Source organism: Saccopteryx bilineata, chromosome 9 (assembly GCF_036850765.1).
Source record: "Saccopteryx bilineata isolate mSacBil1 chromosome 9, mSacBil1_pri_phased_curated, whole genome shotgun sequence".
In the NCBI taxonomy this organism is placed as follows: Eukaryota; Metazoa; Chordata; class Mammalia; order Chiroptera; family Emballonuridae; genus Saccopteryx; species Saccopteryx bilineata.
The window spans coordinates 90,658,145-90,679,202 of record NC_089498.1 but is presented as its reverse complement, the minus strand read 5'-3'; the positions used below and the strand labels follow the sequence as shown (position 1 = coordinate 90,679,202).

Genomic DNA, 21,058 nt, shown 5'->3' with positions numbered 1-21,058 from the left:
CTAATTACAATTTTTGCTTCTGTACTTCCCACTTACAAAACAACTATAAAAACCAAGTAGAACAAAGGGCCAGTGCACTCTCCCTCAGATTTCTGTTGGAGCTGCTGCGGCTTGGTCAAGCTAGACAATAAAGCTTTGATGTGTAAATGACGGACATTGTTCCTGTCTTTCATGTTTTGGGTCCCTCTGAATTTGGCTTAACACAGGGAACCCAGCCCCAGAAGGACCTAGAAGAGGCTCTGAATGAGTAACAGCCAAGGAATTATGTGAGCAAGAGCTAGTCCCTGCCTGTGGCTACAGAAGTAGCCCCCAATACCAGTAATTCATGTGCTCAGTGCTAACTTAGTGCCAGACGTTTTATGAGGGGTGTTCCGTTTAATCTCCACAGCAAGCCTAACAAGGAGGCATCATTATCAGATGAGGAAGTTGAGGATCAGTGAAGTTAGTAACTTGCCCAAGATCTCACAACTATAGGGCAGAGCCAGGATTCAAACTCAAGTTTTACACCACTAAGCTATAGTGTCCCCTAACCTCATGTACTAAGTGTCAGGACGCATACTGGGAAGTCCAGTCTGTTGGCCCCCTGTGAAATAAGAATGCAGCATTTCTTAGGTACAGAGACCCAATCCAGCTGACAGAAAGGTGATGTCACAGTGGGACAGACCCTTCTCTGCTCTTCCAGCCTCCCGACAGTGTCCTCAGGCCAGTGGGACAGACCCTTCTCTGCTCTCCCAGCCTCCCGACAGCGTCCTCAGGCCAGTGGGACAGACCCTTCTCTGCTCTCCCAGCCTCCCGACAGCATCCTCAGGCCGGTGGGACAGACCCTTCTCTGCTCTCCCAGCCTCCCGACAGCATCCTCAGGCCGGTGGGACAGACCCTTCTCTGCTCTCCCAGCCTCCGGACAGCGTCCTCAGGCCGGTGGGACAGACCCTTCTCTGCTCTCCCAGCCTCCGGACAGCATCCTCAGGCCGGTGGGACAGACCCTTCTCTGCTCTCCCAGCCTCCGGACAGCGTCCTCAGGCCAGTGGGACAGACCCTTCTCTGCTCTCCCAGCCTCCGGACAGTGTCCTCAGGCCGGTGGGACAGACCCTTCTCTGCTCTTCCAGCCTCCGGACAGTGTCCTCAGGCCAGCAGTGTTGTTCACTCCTGCAGGAACAGCTTCCCTCAGGGGCACTGGGGGTTCCCAGTGGGAGAGTTTGAGTTGACAAAAGTCTACAAGTTTAAGATGGATAACCAAACAGATAAGCTCTTCCCCACAAATCTCTGATTGTTTGAGTTGTTAAAGGCTATGCCTTTCTCCACATCTCTGTGTTAGCTGTGTTTCCACTGTCTCATCTCTCATGTCCCTTGAAGATAATGAAGGGAGTTCTATTTTTACCCTTTGTTTTGTGAAATTAAGATGCTATTCATGGTGGGGGGGTTGCATTTGGGAGAATTCTTGGTTTTTCTTGAAAATGTGACTTTATATCTGAATTCTCTTTGATTTGCTAATGACTTTGCTATACACTATAAAAATAAAGCTTTTGGAAATGGGACTATATCAAACTAAAAAGCTTTTGCACAGCTAAAGACAATAAGAACAGAATAAAAAGACAAACTACACAATGTGAGAACAGATTCAACAATACATCTGATAAGGGATTAATAACCAAAATTTATATAAAGAACTTGTAAAACTCAACACCAGGAAGACAAACAATCCAATCAAAAAATGGGCAAAAGAAATGAATAGACACTTCTCCAAAGAGGACATACAGATGGCCAATAGACATATGAAAAAATGCTCAACATCACTAATCATTAAAGAAATGCAAACTAAAACCACAATGAGATATCACCTCACACCAGTGAGAATGGTGCTCATCAACAAAACAACACAGAGTAAGTGCTGGCGAGGATGTGGAGAAAAGGGAACCCTACTGCACTGCTGGTGGGAATGCAGACTGGTGCAGCCTCTGTGGAAAACAGTATGGAGATTCCTCAAGAAATTAAAAATCGAACTGCCTTTTGACCCAGCTATAACACTTTTAGGAATATACCCCAAGAACACCATAGCACTGTTTCAAAAGGAGAAGTGCACCCCCATGTTTATGGCAGCATTGTTCACAATAGCGAAGATCTGGAAACAGCCCAAGTGTCCGTCAGTGGAGGAGTGGATTAAAAAGTTTTGGTACATATATACTATAGAATACTACTCAGCCATAAGAAATTATGACATCGGATCATTTACAACATGGATGGTCCTTGATAACATTATACTGAGTGAAAGGCCCTGGCCGGTTGGCCCAGTGGTAGAGCATCGGCCTGGCGTGCAGGAGTCCCGGGTTCAATTCCCGGCCAGGGAACACAGGAGAGGCGCTCATCTGCTTCTCCACCCCTCCCCCTCTCCTTCCTTTGTCTCTCTCTTCCCCTCCCGCAGCCAAGGCTCCATTGGAGCAAAAAGTTGGCCTGGGGCATCAACCCCTGGTGGGCATGCCGGGTGGATCCCAGTCGGGCGCATGTGGGAGTCTGTCTGACTGCCTCCCAGTTTCCAACTTCAGAAAAATTCAAAAAAAATAAGAAAGTAAATCAGAAAAAAACCAAGAACTATATGATTCCATACATAGGTGGGACATAAAAATGAGACTCAGAGACATGGACAAGAGTGTGGGGGTTATGAGGGGGGGGAGGAGAGGGAGGAGATTGGGGGAGGGGAGGGGCACAAAGAAAACCAGTTAGAAGGTGACGGAAGACAATTGGACTTTGGGTGATGGGAATGCAGCATAATCAAATGTCAAAATAACCTGGAGATGTTTTCTCTGAACATATGTACCCTGATTTATCAATGTCACCCCATTAAAATTAATAATAATAAAAAAATAAAGCTTTTGGGAGTGCAGGCACTTTTGGTAGGCCATCAGCCACCATAAGACCTCCCAATCCCATCCTTTTTCTTTCTGTTTATTTTCTAATCCTCCACCCTTCCCACCTGAAACCTACAAAATTACGAGTCACACTGGTTCGTAACAAATGACACCCAACCTGGGGCTTGGGTATGAGGGGACTGAAGCTGAAGAAGGCAGGTGAGAGGACTCCCTGAGTTGCGTGCGTAACAGAGTGTTGGGCAGATAAAATATATTATGCTCACTTTGTTAAAGATGGCGCTGCCCACGTGGAGGCCCATCGCCCAGGTGATATTAATGTGTTGGGGGCGGGCTGTGGGCAGGTAGAAACCTTGTAGCCTGAGGCTTGGTTTTAGAACTAAACCTTTCCCACCCTTTTTGATGTGGGGTGGTGCAATCCCATCATGCCTCAGATAAGTGACTTTGTATTAGAGACTTCCCTATTTTGTATATTGGATTAAAGGTTTACACTATAAAATGGGGGCAGACCGGGAGTTTGCTCTCTCTCAGTTCCTGAGATTATCATTAGAGGAGAGAGCAGAGAGGAGAGAGCAGAGAGAGGCCACATGGAGGAGGCCAGGAGAAGCAGCCAAGATGGTGGAGTGCTGAAGGAGAAGCCAGTTTGTACAGAGTTTGTGCAGAGAGGAGATGGGGAACAGAGGTGAATAAGGCTGGTGAGTTAGAAACCTTTGATTCTAGGAAACTCGGATAAGTCAGTAGCTTTGTGAGCGCTGAATGAGTGGGTTTTGGAGCCCAGTGTGTGTTTTACTTGCCTGCCAGGTACAAGCTAGGATTAAAGCTAATGGCCCACCAGTTCTTGGCTCCATTGTTTCATTACCATCTGTCCGAATCTAATGCAAACCTGCATGGGCCAGGCGGCTGTGATTGTGGCCCTGGCTACTGGCCATACACAGAGGTTTGCAGGGAGTGTACAGTCAGGAGTAATAAATTATGGGACAGTTAGGGTCAAAAGAAAGGGACCTTTTTGTAAGAATAGTTACGCAGCTAGGAAGCTTTTCGCGATATGTTCAAGATGTATGCCCCCAGTTCCCAGAGGAGGGAACGGTTAGTTTTGTTACAGAAAAGCAAGTAGGTGAAGTTCTGAAAAGGACACTGTGGGGACTGGAGGCAGTTTTCTTTTTACCCTTTGTTTTATGAAGTTAAGATGTTATCCGTAGTGGGGGTTTCTGTACTTGGGAGAATTCTTGGTTTTCCTCAGAAATGTGACTTTGTATCTGAATTCTCTTTGATTTACACTATAAAAATAAAGGAGCGCAGGCACTTTTGGTAGGCCATCAGCCACCATAAGACCTCCCGAGTCCCTCCTTTTTCTTTCTGTGTTTATTTTCTAATCCTCTACGTTCCCACCAAAGACCTGTGAAATTACAAGTAACGCTGGTTCGCAACAGTTCCCTGTGAGGGTGACAGCAGCCTTGGGCTTAGACAAGAGATGCATACCCTGTGTCCTGGCCAGGCCCAAAGATACAAACTCTGGAAAGCCAGGCTTCAGCTATTGGGGGCCTAGGTTACCAGGCAGGTGAGACAGGGACAGAGAGAGGGGGGATTCCAGGCCGAGCAGAGGGCCATAGTAATCTGGAATAAATAAATGCTCCAAAGGACAGAATCTATCAGAAAGAAAACAAGACCACATAGAACCAACGAAACTTCCCTGGCAAATGTACAAATAAGGAAACCCATTGCCTCCCAGAGTAAAGCCTAGAGAGGACCCAGAAGTCTGATCAGATCTGGACTCTCAGAGACCTGTAAGCTAAGCTGGGGGCCATGTCCTGATACCCCAACTGAGGAGCCACTGAGCCATTTCACCCGCAGGTGTTGTAAAGTACCAAAGGCCAAAGAATTAATATTAATATTTTAGGAGGCTTGGAGAACATTTTATTAATTTGGACTAAGGTGCGCAGAGAAATTGTGAGAATAGTCTCTGTACTGTGTGATTGGCATTGTATTGTAAATGCAAGGGGAGGAAAACATGGATTCCCAGACATTCCACCACACCTGTGGGGAAAGGGGTGAATGGCTAGCCAAGTACAGGGAGAGAAAAGCCAAAATAAACCTTTTCTTATAGCAATGAGTCATTTGCGGGCATTTGTCCCCACCGAAACTACTTCTCCTATGTAAATGCGTGTGTGACTCTGGACAGAAAGATAGCAGATAAACACTAGAGGCATCTTTCTACCATTGTGTTGGCTTGTAAATTTTGTTTTCTCCAAAATGATGTATGGTTTGCAAATTGAATGTGGTCCTATCATGTTAAAGGACATATGACTATAACCAATAGCGGTAAGGGGCTCCTAATTGCAATTTTTGCTTGTGTACTTCCCACTTGCAAAACTATAAAAACTAAGAAGAACAAAGGGCCGGCGCACTCAATAAAGCTTTGATGTGTAAATGACGGACCCTGTTCCTGTCTTCCATATTTCGGGTCCCTCCGAATTTGGATTAACACCAACAACTGCCAGTCAGGCCTGCCCAGGGAGGGGCCACAAGGTGGGAGGTAGGGGCAATTTCTGCCTCCAAAGCAAATTCAGAAACTAAGGTAAAATGGGCTGAGGCTGTGCAGCCCGATTAGCAAGGCCAAGGACACAATTCTTGTTGGCTCAGGGCAGCAGGCTTAACCAGGAAGGTGTTCTGGGGCACAACCCTGCCAACATTTCTCGCTCAAGATGAGGTGGGTAGGCAGCTTCAGCTATCCCATCCTCAATCAGGGCCTGGCCCAGCCTGCCATCCTGGTATGCCAGGCACAGCCTGGAGGTGGTACAAGTTGGCACACATTGGCCAGTGAATCTGCATATGACCCAGGAGAGTCTCTTCATGAACAGATTAGTCCCAGCCCAAGCCTGTGGCATGTGGCCCTTCACCTGCCCCTCCTGAGATGGCCTCACCTCCTTTTGTTCAAACTGGAAACCTCAGCCTCCTGGAACTCCTCCTCCTGCTTCCCAAATCCATTGCACACACACACAGTGTGTGTGTGTGTGTGTGTGTGTGTGTGTGTGTGTGTGTGTACCAGGCCCTCCTTAGCGCCCACATTCCCATTCCCCTGGGCTCCTGACTTCCACACCAGTCTCTCCAATGGCAGCCACAGGGCTGTTTCTAAAATGGAATCTAGCCATACCATCCCTTCTGCACGTCCAAGTCCCTTTCCTCGCTCACATCAGGATCCGCACAGTGGGGATCTCCTGTACCAGTCTTCCAGCCCAACTATCACCCCAACATAGCCTGCACTGCAATGACTCAGCACAGGCAGGACAGCCACCTCGAAGCCCCCAACCAAGCTGTTCTCTTTGCCTGGCATGCCCATCTCGCTCTGTCCACCTATTCAGACCCACTGTGTCCTCAGGATGCTGCTTCACTGTGGCCCTGTGGGAAGGTGGCCTCTCTATTACTATTCCTCACCCTTCCTCCAACACCCTCATAACCATTAGTTCTCTCCAGGATGGCCCCACTGGCCTGGGGCCCCTAGAGCCCCAGAGCAGGACCAGGCAGAGCAGGACTAGGCAGAGCAGGACCAGGCATGAAGACAGCCAGGACCCCATGTGTCATTCCCCAGAGCATGACATGCCTACCCTGTACCACACACAGAGGACCAGACAGTCCCAGTCTCTGGGCTGGACGGTACCCAGAGCCTCACGACTGCATGAAAACCTGCTTGGTCACATTTTAAAATTGAGGCAAAATCAAGTCTCCTCCTGCCCATCACACCTACCCCTTCAGTCCCCACCCCACTGGCAGAAGTGGTTCTGATTGGCTGTCCTTTTAAAGCAGAGGTGGCATTTTATGAGGCCTAGCTACATGTGGGAAAGGCATGGTTCTGAATAAAGCCCACTGAGGGGCCTTAGCCTTCTGAAATGACTGTAAGCCTTTCTCACCTCTCACCTCGCTCCTTCAGCCTGTTAGTATGTCACACCTGCTTTTACAATTAAACCATTGTTGCCTGAGTCATTTCCAGCTCAGTGTGTGTGACCCTGGGGCTGTCAGGTCCTGGGTCCCCAGGTGCAGAACAGGGCCCAGAAATAGGGCCAAATTATGAGCAGGACTGCATGTGGGCCCTGACTCCACCCTCCCATGCCCAGTGACTCTGGGCAGGACACTAATCTGGCTCTCTTACAGGGCAGGCTGGCAGATTCCATGTCAAGAACTCTAAGGCCCAGGATGCACACGTAAGCCCACTCCCATCCTCCAATGGCCTGGACAGACCCTTGGGCAATGACATTAGGCTGGGCCAGACCTTGGTGTCCAGGGTTCCCCCACTCCCATGACCCCTGGCCCATGCCAGCTCAGGTGCCCAGGACTGGGGCAAACAGGCTCACAGTCTCGCAAGTCCTGCACTTCTCACCAGTCAGGAGGCCCCACCAGCCCCAGGCTACTCTGTACCAGCTGAAAGTAAATCCTTAAAGGAAAGGAATGAGGTAACAATGGTGCAATCTCAGGCATTGTCACCTATTTAAAGACATATTACCACCTGTTCTCCAGTTCCTGGGGCCATCCCTGACACAATGACCTACAAGGGAGCTGACCCATATAAGCACCCTGCGGCTTCTCCAGAAGCTCAGCACCCTACTACCAAGGTGTACCCCTCCCACACTGTGGGCTCAGCGGGGGCATGCACAACCTGTCTCCCTTCCTAAGGAACCCACAGACCCTGGCATAGAATAGCCCCAATCAATCCTCACCCACAACTGCCCTCCCTGAGTGACCGTGTGTGCTGCAGGACACCCCAGGCTTCGGCCAGCCCTGCTTCGAATCTCAGCCCTCCACTTTGGGCTGTCCAACCTGGTGTCAGCTGCCGCCTCATCAAATGTCTGTGGTTTCATCTGTGAAACAGGGTAAAGAGGTGAAGGCTCAACAAGGTAAGGTGATGAACATCATGTGTGGTACATGGGAGGCCTTCAGCCATATAAGTTCCCCTCACTAGAGACCCATCCCATCCCTGACACTGGGGGCCCCACATTTCATGTCAAGGATTCATTATGTCTCAGCACTTCTTTAAATTAAAGCTACTAAGAGCCCTGGGGGAAACTATGGCAGAGCTCTGAACAGAGACTGAACAGAAGATAGTTTTACAGAAAAATCAGGATCTCCCTTATACACAGTACTGAGACTCTGCCCCCATGTTCAGAGCCCGGACCTGCAGAGATGTGGCTCTCAGGAGTGAAGCCCTTAAAACAGGCACAGCTACAAGCAGCAAGAAGTCCCCAGGCTGAAGTCCTGAGGTCTATGACTGCCAGTGGATCCAAGGAGCGTGTGGCCCCCACTGTCCATGGCCAGGGGATGAGTCCCCTGGTGGCTCTGGGGGCCACAGCTGCTCACTCGTGGGCTGCACTGGAACAGCCACAGCAGCTGGGACATTTCAGAGACTGCATGAGAGCACGCAGTGCCCCCCTCCGGCCCTCGGCAGATAGGCTGTCCTCGCTGGCCGGCACCTGCTGCAGCTGCTCAAACTGCATGTCCAGGTGCTTCTGAATGGCCACACCAAGCACCTCAGGGTCCACTGAGGCTCCATACACCTCCCATGTCATGCCTTCAGCATCCCATCGCACATCATGTACAGGAGATGGTACCTCCTCTAGGCTGGACCCCAAAGTTAACTCCGGGAACGAGTGCAGCACCTCAGGGGCTTCCAGGGGCAGGCTGGTGGCCACCACCTTGCACACTGCCGTGGGGGCCGCCTGCACACCAGCATCCTGGGCAGGCAGAGGGGACACCAGCACTGGGGCCAAGTCACTGGCTGAGGTCATGGTGCACACATCCTTGGTCCTGGTGCCAGTTTCCATAGCTAACTCAGTGGGACTCCAAGGGTGGGCACAGCAAAGGGAATTCCCAGGAAGCCCCTCAGGCAACTTACACTGGAACTTTACCCCATGTTGAGCTTGCAGCCCAGACTCACTCACGGATGACACTAGTTTGGGAAAGGCCAGTATTCCTGGGGCACGCAGAGCGTGGTGGCAGCCGCTGGTTGCCACCTCCCTCATGCCGTACAGTAGAGCTGCTGGGGGCAGAGCATGGCAGGAGGTGGCGGCTGACTGCCCAGTGGCTTTGGGTCCGGCCTTGGGGCTGCTGCTGTGGGTGGCTATGTCTTCCTCATCTAGTGACAACATCCACACCTGACTTTCTCCCAGAGTCCAGGCTGAGTTTGAAGTCCCATCTTCTGGAACCAGGTCCTCTTCCAGATCTTCAGGGACCGGGACCTGAGCACCCTGGCCGGAAGCGCTGCCAGGCTGTAGCTGAGCCCTGTGGACCGGCACGCTGCCCAGGGCTGAGCAGCTCAGGCTGGCCTTCCAAGCACCACTTGGACCCTGGGTCTGAGTGCTACGAACCAGGTCTGATTGGCTCCTCTGTACAGCAGCAGCACTGGGCATCCGCAGGTGACACAGGTCACTACCACCCATGGTAGACACGTTGCCCACAGTGCTGCTCCTCCAGTGGCCCACAGCACTATGCCATGGCCAGGGGCCGGAGACCTGTGACTGCTCCGTGCTGTCAGCCTCGTGCCCTTCTTCCTTCGGGACCTGGGGACCAGTGCTGGTCTCGCCCACCTGGGCCTGCCACACATTGCTGCTGGCACTCTTCCGGAGCTCTGGCCTCTGTCCCTGGCCTCCACCCAGCAGGCTGGAAGAGCTCCGGGACAGGGACTGTGGGTGGGGGCTCAGCGGTGCCCGGACCCTCGGTTCAGGGCAGCTGGTGCTCATGACTGCCTGCAGGAGAGAGGGAGAAAATGGAGTTGAGTGAGGGGCAGCACATCTGTTGGACTCTACTGTGGGCTCACAAGGGACTAGGTCACTGGGGGACAGCCTGCCTAATGGGTCAGAGCCACAGCAAAATAGTGACAGGACACCACTATCAAGGTCATCACACATTATATCAAATAACCAGGACCAAGTGCTTGGAACCAACCTGAGAGCAGGGTCCTAGAGACCACTCACCATGCCAGCTGTGCTCTTCACCTCCTCACTGCTAGACTATGGGGATGGAAGAGAAGTCACCCTGTGCTGGGGCCTTGTGGGTGGGGCTTCGAGACAATATCTCTTAGTCAATAAGCACATAAGTATCGCAGTATTTTAATAACCTGTAAAGCTCAACTGACAAATACTAGCATGGTTCCTCCTGGGCCTCAGTATCCCTCTGGCTCCAGACTGAGCACTTCTAGGTACATAGTGGGGGCCGAGATTTGTGGGATGATAGCACTGAATAGAGGACACACTGAGAGCGGCCCCAGGCCCATGGCCTATGCCCATCTCTCTGGCCCAGCCTGGCAGGGCTGTCATGGCCCTAAAACTCAGTCTTGGCAACAGTGAAAGAAAGGGCAGGAGTTTCCTCACTCCCAGCTCTGGCTCCAGGGGGAGGGAGAGGCCGCCTCACACCACCCCTTTACACACAAAACTCACTCAGCATCCGTCCCTTCCCAGCTATCTCCTGAGTAGCTACTGCATGCCAGGCTCTGACTCAGACTAATTTAGACCCAGTGATGCCCTGAGAATGGGGTCCCAACCACCCATCAGATACGCCCTCCATAAAGTTTAAGTCCCCTTTTGCCCAGTGGACCTGCACTCTCCTTGCCCCTTACTCCCTGCCATTCCTGTCCCTTCTTCCAGCTTGCAGACCCCTCGGAACTTGCCTGTTGACCCATCTGTAGCCTCTAGTTGGTACTGGTCCCTTCGACCTCAGCGCCTCCTCCTGCAGAAACTTCTGTGAGGTGTGCTGGCACCATTCCCGAGTAATGTCTGGCCTGGATGGAAGAGTCTGGCCCCCTGGGCCTCTCACCAGCCTGATGCTGTCAAAGCAGCCTGCGGACCTGCTCCCTGTCTGTCCAGTGCCCAGAGCCGACCTAACAAACAGTGGACCCTCAGAGGATGTCTGCTGCTTATGTGAACGACAGAAGGAGTGAGTACAAGAGTAAACCACAAAGGAAAGTGCTGAGCCCCAAAAACGAGGTCTGAGGGAGGGCATTCCCTAGCCAGAGGTCGGCAAACCATGGCTTGAGAGCCACATGCAGCTCTTTGGCCCCTTGAGTGTGGCTCAAAGGCCAGCTTAGGAGTACCCTAATTAAGTTAATAGCAATGTACCTACCTATATAGTTTAAGTTTAAAAATTTTGGCTCTCAAAAGAAATTTCAATTGTACTGTTGATATTTGGCTCTGTTGACTAATGAGTTTGCCGACCACTGCCGAGAGAGCTCACTTTGCATGAAGGATCAGAAAAGGCTTCCTGCAGGCCCAGCCATGTAAGCTGGGCCCGAAGAGAGAGCAGGGAAAGGGTGCCCATGGATAACGAATGGAGTGAGATGACAGGAGGGCATGCATTCAGAGCACCTGAGGAGTGGCAGGCTGGGGCAGGGTAGGACCTAGAAGGAGTGAAGTCAAAGCACCTGGGCCATCTTAGCCCTTGCCAGCACTGTGAATTAGGAACAGCGCTCTGAGACACCTGCCTGGCAGGATGGGCTGGAGAAACAGGGCGGGGAGAGCAGGTAATTGGTACAGTTTGGGCAATCCCAGTCCTGTCCTCCCACTCCTGGGCTGACAAGAACCACCAAAAAACTAACCATCCTAGCCAGGTGAGCCAGGCCACCCAAAAGGAAATGTGGGAAGGGCCCTTGGAAACTCAGTTTCTGTACAATTACAAACTTCTTGCTGTCAGCACTTAGCAGCTGCCCGGCTGGTGGATGTTCAAGCGAAGAGGCCGGTGGATGTTCAAGTGAAGAGTGAGGATGTTCCTGGTGCTGCGGTACCTTGAGAACTCAACTTTCTGCCATGAGAGATACTACTCTGCACTGTCCAGTGCAGGAGGCACTGGCCACATGTGATTAATGACTACTATGACTACTGTACCAGACTGAGCAGTTCCAGACCCAGATCTGGCCTGGGCAGGAGTGGCCCATCCTGGCTGCTCCCTGGAGGCTGACACCAGACTAGTGATGATGAAAAGGATGAGAAGCCCAGAGAGACCGTGACCCAGGCTCCACCCTCAAGGGTGCTCATGCTGGGCACATAAAGAGAAAAGCAACAAAGCCAGTAAGTCACAGGGATGATGATGATTACGCCGACGATGACAGCTCCCAGTACCAAATCGCCCACCATGTGCCAGTATGTGCCATATCCCTTCCAGCACTGTCTCAGAGCAACTTCATGAGATGCATCATCATTCCCATTCTATAGACGAGAAGGCCAAAGCTCAAAAAGGTTTAGTGATTCGCCCAAGAATAAGGAGGGCAGGAGGTGCCCCTACTATCTAGGAAGGCTGTGGTCCCTGACAGCCCTGGCAGACAATCACTCAGCTGCAGGTCCTGGAACACCAAGGAGGCCAATCTGGACAGCCTACACAGCCTCTGGCTGAGCCCCGCCTACCCTGGACCCTCCTCAGGAGCAAGGCCATAAAGAACCAAGCCAAGCCCTGGCCCCACCGAGGAAACCAGTGGGGTGAGAATGGAATGTCATCAGATCCTACCTACCAGGAGCAAGTGAAAAGCCATCAGTGACAGGGGTCTCCCTGTGCCTGCCTCAACAGGTAGCTAACCAGTGCCTAGGGCTAGCCATGATCCAGAGAGGGCAGTGACAACAAAGACCTGGGATGTGTTGGGGGGGGGGGGGGATTATGTATCTGTTGATTTCTTTCCTCATCCCATCTCCATAAGTGGCAGGTGACAAAACTGATACCTGGAACAACTCAAATGTCAAAGAACCCACCGCTAAACCCCAACAGAGGATTCTTTCTACCGCGTGGCCTTCCCAGCCCTAACGGAAGGAAGGGTTCTGAGAGAAGTAACTCAGGTTGCCATTCAGGAAAGGTTTCCATACCACCTATCTCAAAGAAAAAGGACCTTGCAGGGAGTGATGGAGCTGGCCATATGTGCACTAGAGCCCTGGCTGAGTAGGCAGGGCAAAAAGTCTGCTTCCCACCTTGACTCCTCCCCTTTCTGTGTCAACACTTTCAGTTGGACACCTCACCTCTTTAAGCTTCAGTTTCCACAATCTGCAAAATGGAAGTGAATTCCCTCCTGCAGGGGTTTTGGGAAGACTAAATGTGATGGCGCATAAACTGTCTGGAATGATCAGTTAACAATCTTTTCTTTCCCCTTCCAACAGGAGTGAATTCTGCTTAAGCTATCACAGGAACTAGTACTGGGCGGGGGTAGGGGGGTAGCAGAAAGGCCCTTTTAGGAAGCTACTGAGAGTTTCCATAGGTGTCCTAGTCTCCCTTCCCAACCTTCCTATTTTTATGCCATCCTAGGACTTAGCCACCACCAGTGCCCCCACTGTCTTCATCATCACACAAGGTTTCCCAGTCTATTTCAAACCTTAATTTGGGAGAATATGCACACACATGTGGGCACATTACATAGACAACAAGTTTGGGGTCTGCATCCTATGTGCCTAGAATGGCATACCCACTTGCAATTAAAACCATGGGAAAGGTTCTGTTGTCACCCCAAGGATCCCCTGTGAAGATGTGTTAGCACCAAATAAAGAACAGGAATACAGCAACACTGCGGGGGTTTTGTGGATAACACTTTAATGTTCTCTCTTCTGCCCTAATTGATGTCAATCAAAGTTGTGAAGTGGCCAACACCTTGTGGCAATGCAAGACTGTTCTGTGGTCACTGTTCTCCTGGTCAGTAAATGGAGGAGCAACCAGCCTCACATGCAGCAATCAACCAATGTCACTTAGAGTAAAAGCTCCCAGTTCTGCAGATCTTCCTGGCTGACCTAATCAGAGAGAATGCAGGGTCTCTCAGTCAGAGATTCCGACTGTTGCTATGTCGCCCCAGCACAGTAGCACAGGCCTTTTGGTGTATGCCAAGGGGAATGACCAAGGCAGGCTTGGTCTCAGACCACACCTGTGGCATCCATATAAACCCCTTTTAAGGGACGGTGATGACTTCTGCTTCCAGCAAAACCAGACCAGAAAAAGAAAACTCACGTGGTCAGGAGGGGAAACTGTCCAATTGTTAAATATGGACCTTAGCCCCCAGGCGCCAGGTAGACTAACACACCTCACAAAGCCCTCATTGAAAGAGTGGGGGCGTGGCCCCGTTCAGCAGGTGGTCTGCGCCAGCACAGCAGCAAATGGCCTGACAGGAAGGCTGAGGGCCATCACAGAGAAGGGCCTTTAAGAACAACATGCCCAGGCAAAAAACTGTGCAGGAAAAGGGTTCTAGGATAAGCATGGGTTAGCAGCCCCGAGGACTCATCTCTGCTCACGGGAGAAAAGCCCAAGCCCCTACCAGCCAGAGAGCTTCCTGCACTAAAGAGGATTTGTCCACACTTTCCAGGAGTGACCTGGAGTGATGGTAAGCCTCCAGGCCTAGCTGCCCCAAACCAGACCCGGCCCAGGTGGCCGGTGTGCGCCCCCCTCTCCATGTTTGCTGGCACCCATGCACTGCCCCGGGCCCATGCTCCACCCGTGGACACAGCACAGGCGGACGCACAGGACCTTCTGCTGTGCCAGCCAGCAGGAAACAGCGACTACACAGCTGCATCTGCACACCAATAGCACAAGCCGCTTCTGGTTGAGGGGCCAAAAAGGCCTCAACACAACACAACACAACACACCTGACCCCCAGAGCAGAGCCCCCTGCTCCGCCCCTCCGGCACAAAGCCCACCCCGACTCAGAGCAGGTCCTCAAAACATTCCCTCAAACTAGGCTACAGACCTTCCCAGCAGCAAAGACAGTGACTGAAGGAAGATGGGACTGTGGGGAACGGGGAACGGATGAGGGGCAGGAGGAATAAGAGGGAAGGGAGGGTTGGGGATGGGGGCAGTGCGCGGAGTGGGGAGGAGAACAGGAGAGGAGGAATGGGAGCGGAAAGAAAAGACAGGAGAAGCAGAGGACTCGGAGTCTTGGCCGAGTGGATGGGAGGACGAGCAGAGGAAACAGACAAGGGATGGGACAGGCAATGAGAGGGGAGATGGGATGAGGAACGGGGCCACCGCTGCTGAGCGTTGGGAGGGGCCGGGCTGCGGAGGGTCTGAGAGCAGAGCTGGGAGAGGTGACTGAGTGGGGTCCCCGCGCGTAGGAAAAGGGGGCGCCGCCCAGGCCTCCTGTCCCCTCCCTCACCCGGGACCGCTCAGAGCCGCCCTCTCACCCTGTCGCCCGCCGGACCGCGCCGGCCGGCGGAAGCGCACCTCCTGCGGCTGCCACAGGTCCCGGCTCCGCGACTCAAGATGGATCCAGACCCGGCCTGGGCCGCCGACAACGCCAGTCCCGCTGCGCCCGGCGCGCGGGGCGGCGCTGGGAGGCGCCGAGGGCTGTCTGGGGACGTCCTGCGACTCGCCGGCGGGGGGGCGGGCACTGAGGGCGAAAGCCTGCTCACCTGGGTCGGCCCGGCGCCCCGACACGCCCAGCGCCCCGCCCTCGGACCCCGCGGCTCTGCCTCCAAGCGCCGTAGGAGGGACCGTCCCCGCGTCCGTCATCACCCTAGCTCCGCCCCTCATGGTCTCGGGCTTCCGACCCGGCCCTTGACACCCTTACGCTGGAGGGTCCCTCGTTGGGTTGCAAGCCCCCGCCCCTGCGGACCCCTACTCCCAAGGCCTGTAGTGCCGCCCCATCCTTCCGGACCCCAGGGCTGACCTTGGTCCTTTGGGCTCCAGCTCCGCGGCCATTCCACGCTCCCAGCCCCGCGAGCCCGACCTCGTGGGCTCGGTTCCCAAAGGTGCGTCCCCAGCCCCGCCACCGAGGCCGGATTCTACCACCCTTTTCCCCTCCCACGTCTCGATCCCCACCTTTCCCTTACTCTCCAGCCCCGCACCCCTTCCCTCCGTCCTTACAGCCCCACGATGCCCTCCCTCGTTCCTACCCCACGATGTCTGCAGCCAGCCCAAGCTGGTGTGCTGGGTGCTCTGTTTCCTTAGCATCCTTCCATCTCGACAGTCACTAGCCGGGGGCTCTGGGCGCACAGACCCAACAGATGGCCACAGGCCCTGGCTCTCCTCTTCTTTCTCTCTCTCTCTCTCTCTCTCTCTCTCTCTCTCTCTCTCTGTCACACACACACACGCACACACACACACACACACATCCCCTTTGCCCTTAAAGGGTTCCTGTCACCCACCCACAGGCCAAACGGAAAGAGGAACTTGCCCTTTCTTTGGGCTCCAGTCCCTGAGATTTGGTTCCCAATGTCGGTCCTCCTCCGTTGATCCAGGGACCTCTGATTTTCGTGCCCAGCTGTTTGCAGAGGAGTCCGCTCCACTCTGGTTCGGTGACCCAGAACCCAAAACCATCTTGACATCTCAACATCTCCTTCAGTTTAGGAAGACATCAGGCCTCAGCCCCAATTCAGCCCTGTACTGCCACTGAAACATCAGGAGGGTGTCTGCAGAAAGCCCCCCAGCGTTGGAGAAAGGCAGAGAGTGAACCATTCACTCCCTAATACCCCCTAGCCTGGCACCTAGCCCAGGGACAGGGTGTGAGGCATGATGCTGCAGGTATGGTGGCTCTGCTCTGGCACACTGCCACCCCATGCTTGGAGTGTTCTCTGTATGTGGGACCCCTCCCAGCTGTATCCCGACCTGTAGTTCTGAGCTGCCCCTCTCAGTGTGCTGTATGGACCTAAGACAACAGATGCTGCTGTCAGGCACAGCATTTGGCCCTATGGGTCATGCCCCCATGCTTTCCTGCCTGGCTTTAACCACAGGCACCGCAGCCTATGCCCCCCTAGCCTGAGGTCCTGCTTCTTGAGGCCTGGAGGCCTTGGTCCTGTCTTCTCTGCCACTCCTCACCTTGTTCGGTTAAAGCCCCAAGTTGGTGGCCTGCTGACTGGTGGAGTGGGTGAGGTTCTGCTCAAGAAGACCCTTTCCAGTCCAAGAGCCTGGCAGATGGTTGCCCTGAGGGACTGGGTGCTGGAAGCCACCAGGAGTGTCCACACAGATGCTCTTGTTATTGTTGGAATCCATGGGAGTCCGAAAGACCAAAGTAACAGGCTTTACTGAAAGGAAGAAAGGAACCCTGCCGGGCACTTCTCCCGGGGAGAAAAGCGCCAGCTACAAACTAGGGACAAATTATATAGTGTTTGGGAGATCATGAGGGGATACTGAGTCAAAGATTCTGGTATGTTCCCTTTTACGGTTTTAGGATTTCAGCTTTCCAGAATGCTCCTTCTTGGGGCAGGTTGACCAGCTTCTTGGAATTCCTGTCTCAGGGATGATAGTCCAGTAAGGGTGAGGTCTGACAGATAAGCGGAACATCAAGAAGGCAGTTTGGAATTCACATATCTATCAGTTATAAAGTACCCAATCCACAATTCTGCAGGTTTTCTTAGAGGCACCAAATCCAAATAAGTTTTTGAAGAGTTTTATTAAAGGAGGAGATTTATTAAATATGCCGGCTGCATATATCTTACACGGGGCAGCAGTCCCAAATCGTGTGTGTCATTAATATTCCAGGGGCTGGTTATATACTCTTAATTATACATGGGTGGGAAAAAAGCCTGACATCACGGCATAAGCTTATAACCTTTGTTTTCACCTATACAGGTTTGGGAAAAGGATGAAGGGAGAAGGATGGGACACAATTCATTAGCAAGCTCATAACATTTGTCTATAGGATTCATAAAAAGACATTTCTACACAGTAAAATTTACAAGGTAACACAATAGTAAAAATGTCACTCTACATATTAAAAGATATTCCTATATTTTTCAGTGTTCACCTGCCATTTCTTTCTTCAGAGATATATACATTAACTACACGCTTTCAGGAGTGGAGGGGTAGTTTCCATGGGGACAAATGCCTGTAAATGACCCATTAATATAAGAAAAGGTTTAATTTTTTTTTTTTTTTTTTAATAAATTTTTATTAATGGTAATGGGATGACATTAATAAATCAGGGTACATATATTCAAAGAAAACATGTGTAGGTTATTTTGTCATCAAATTATGTTGCAAACCCCTCGCCCAAAGTCAGATTGTCCTCCGTCACCCTCTATCTAGTTCTCTGTGCCCCTCCCCCTCCCCCTAACTCTCCCTCCCTCCCTCCCATGTCCTCCCTCCCCCCCCCACCCTTGGTAACCACCACACTCTTGTCCATGTCTCTTAGTCTCAATTTTATGTTCCACCAATGTATGGAATCATGTAGTTCTTGTTTTTTTCTGCTTTGCTTATTTCACTCCTTATAATGTTATCAAGATCCCACCATTTTGCTGTAAATGATCTGATGTCATCATTTCTTATGGCTGAGTAGTATTCCATAGTGTATATGTGCCACATCTTCTTTATCCAGTCTTCTATTGAAGGGCTTTTTGGTTGTTTCCATGTCTTGGCCACTGTGAACAGTGCTGCAATGAACATGGGGCTACATGTGTCTTCACGTATCAATGTTTCTGAGGTTTTGGGGTATATACCCAGTAGAGGGATTGCTGGGTCATAAGGTAGTTCTATTTGCAGTTTTTTGAGGAACCACCATACTTTCCTCCATAATGGTTGTACTACTTTACATTCCCACCAACAGTGAATGAGGGTTCCTTTTTCTCCACAGCCTCTCCAACATTTGCTATTACCCGTCTTGTTGATAATAGCTAATCTAACAGGGGTGAGGTGGTATCTCATTGTAGTTTTGATTTGCATTTCTCTAATAACTAATGAAGCTGAGCATCTTTTCATATATCTGTTGGCCATTTGTATCTCTTCCTGGGAGAAGTGTCTGTTCATGTCCTCTTCCCATTTTTTTATTGGATTGCTTGTTTGTTTGTTGTTGAGTTTTATGAGTTCTTTGTAAATTTTGGATATTAGGCCCTTATCTGAGCTGTCGTTTGAAAATATCAGTTCCCATATAGTTGGTTGTCTGTTTATTTTGATATCAGTTTCTCTTGCTGAGCAAAAACTTTTAATTCTGATGTAGTCCCATTCATTTATCTTTGCCTTCACTTCTCTTGCCATTGGAGTCAAGTTCATAAAATGTTCTTTAAAACCCAGGTCCATGATTTTAGTACCTATGTCTTCTTCTATGTACTTTATTGTTTCAGGTCTTATATTTAGGTCTTTGATCCATTTTGAATTAATTTTAGTACACGGGGACAGGCTGTAGTCGAGTTTCATTCTTTTGCATGTGGCTTTCCAGTTTTCCCAACACCATTTGTTGAAGAGGCTTTCTTTTCTCCATTGTGTGTTGTTGGCCCCTTTATCAAAGATTATTTGACCATATATATGTGGTTTTATTTCTGGGCTTTCTATTCTGTTCCATTGGTCTGAGTGTCTATTTTTCTGCCAATACCATGCTGTTTTAATTATCGTGGCCCTATAATATAGTTTAAAGTCAGGTATTGTAATGCCCCCAGCTTCATTCTTTTTCCTTAGGATTGTTTTGGCTATTCGGGGTTTTTTATAGTTCCATATAAATCTGATGATTTTTTGTTCCATTTCTTTAAAAAATCTCATAGGGATTTTGATGGGAATTGCATTAAATTTGTATATTGCTTTGGGTAATATGGCCATTTTGATTATATTTATTCTTCCTATCCAAGAACAAGGAATATTTTTCCATCTCATTGTATCTTTTTCAATTTCCCTTAACAATGCTTTGTAATTTTCATTATATAGGTCCTTTACGTTCTTTGTTATGTTTATTCCTAGGTATTTTATTTTTTTTGTTGCAATCGTGAAGGGGATTATTTTTTTGAGTTCGTTTTCTAATATTTCATTGTTGGCATATAGAAAGGCTATGGACTTTTGTATGTTAATTTTGTATCCTGCGACCTTACTGTATTGGTTTATTGTTTCTAATAATCTTTTTGTGGAGTCCTTCGGGTTTTCGATGTATAGGATCATATCATCAGCAAAAAGTGATAGCTTTACTTCTTCTTTTCCGATATGGATGCCTTTTATTTCTTTGTCTTGTCTGATTGCTCTGGCCAGAACTTCTAGCACCACGTTGAATAAGAGTGGAGAGAGTGGACAACCCTGTCTTGTTCCTGATTTAAGGTAGAAAGTCCTCAGTTTTATGCCGTTTAATAGGATGTTGGCTGATGGTTTATCATATATGGCCTTTATCATGTTGAGATATTTTCCTTCTATACCCATTTTGTTGAGAGTCTTAAACATAAAATTGTGTTGTATTTTATCAAAAGCCTAGAAAAGGTTTAATTTAATCTTTCTCTGCCTGAACCTGGCTAGCTATTCACTCACTTTCTTATAGGTGTGGGGGGAGGTCAGAGAACCCAAGTTTCTTTTCCCTTTGCATTTACAACACAATGCCATCCGCCCTCTTGGTTTTATGCTAATCACACAAGTACAAAGATCATTTACAAAATCTTTCTGCACGCCTTGCTCAAATTAATAAAATGTTCTTTAAGCTTCCTAAAATATTAATATTAATTCTGTAATCTTTGATACCATACAACACTCTAAGGCCTCAGTCTGCCCACCACACACAGCCTGGCAGGGGGATCCTGTCCACAGGGGGCTTGTCTGCTGAGGCTACCACCCTCTGCTGTCCAGGATTAGGACCCTCCTACCACATCTCAGAAATCTTACTCATAGTCTTTCTAGGGAGTCAACCAAGCACCAGGAAGAGATGAGCTACGTGGGGTGACATAGAGTTTGTGTCAGATCCAGGACTGAAACCTGGGGCTTCCAGCTCCCTAAGCACCTGAGACCCCTTACCTTGAGTATTTCAAGGAGGCCTGCGTAGAGCTGGGAGTCAACAAATGTCTCCCACACTGATGCCTAGAGACACAGGTGGCTGGACCAGCCAGCAGGGTCTCTGAGTATCACCCTGGCCATGGCCTCTTGCTAACTGGTCCTCTTCTTTTGTTTATCAAGGAAGCTCCCCTGGTGGCCCAGGAAGAGCCCAGGATGGGGAGTCAGACATAAATTGCTATCCCAACTACCCTACCCCAATTCACTTGCTCTTCAGTCCCACACCCAGGCAATACTGCTTCTATCTCTGGGTGTTGGTTTTCTTATTGGCAGAGTGACAATAACTATTCTTGCTTCACACGACAGTGCAGAAGATGAGGTTTGTGGAAGTGTTGCTGCTGTCAGTCATTTGATCGAATATGTGTTGGGCTCCCCCTGTGTCAGGTCCTGGAGCTACAAGCCAGGACTGCACAGTGTGGGAGTGGGTTTTGTCAGTAAAGAGGGGAGTCTCTGGCTGTTATAAAGTACCCAATCCTCAATTCCATGGATTCTTGTAGAGACACCAAGTCCAGATGAGTTTGAACAGTTTTATTAAA

General features: G+C 50.4%; 1 protein-coding gene across 2 annotated transcripts in view; it reads right to left on the bottom strand.

Moving 5' to 3' along the window:
* Window positions 1-15,111, bottom strand: part of GPRIN2 (G protein regulated inducer of neurite outgrowth 2) — a 242,007-nt gene extending 226,896 nt beyond the window's left edge. The window contains exons 1-3 of one of the 2 annotated variants that reach the window (XR_010727107.1): window positions 14,978-15,111; window positions 10,509-10,722; window positions 5,905-9,588 (exon numbers count right to left, since the gene is read on the bottom strand). Coding sequence is in view for 1 of the 2 variants with exons in the window: in XM_066243346.1 (XP_066099443.1) it covers window positions 8,204-9,586 (1,383 nt within the window). In the remaining variant the exon portion in view is untranslated. Of the gene's footprint in view, window positions 1-1,915; window positions 9,593-10,508; window positions 10,723-14,977 lie in introns of those variants that run through there. The other variant, XM_066243346.1, reaches the window with a different exon arrangement.
* Between the last annotated feature and the right edge of the window lie 5,947 nt (window positions 15,112-21,058).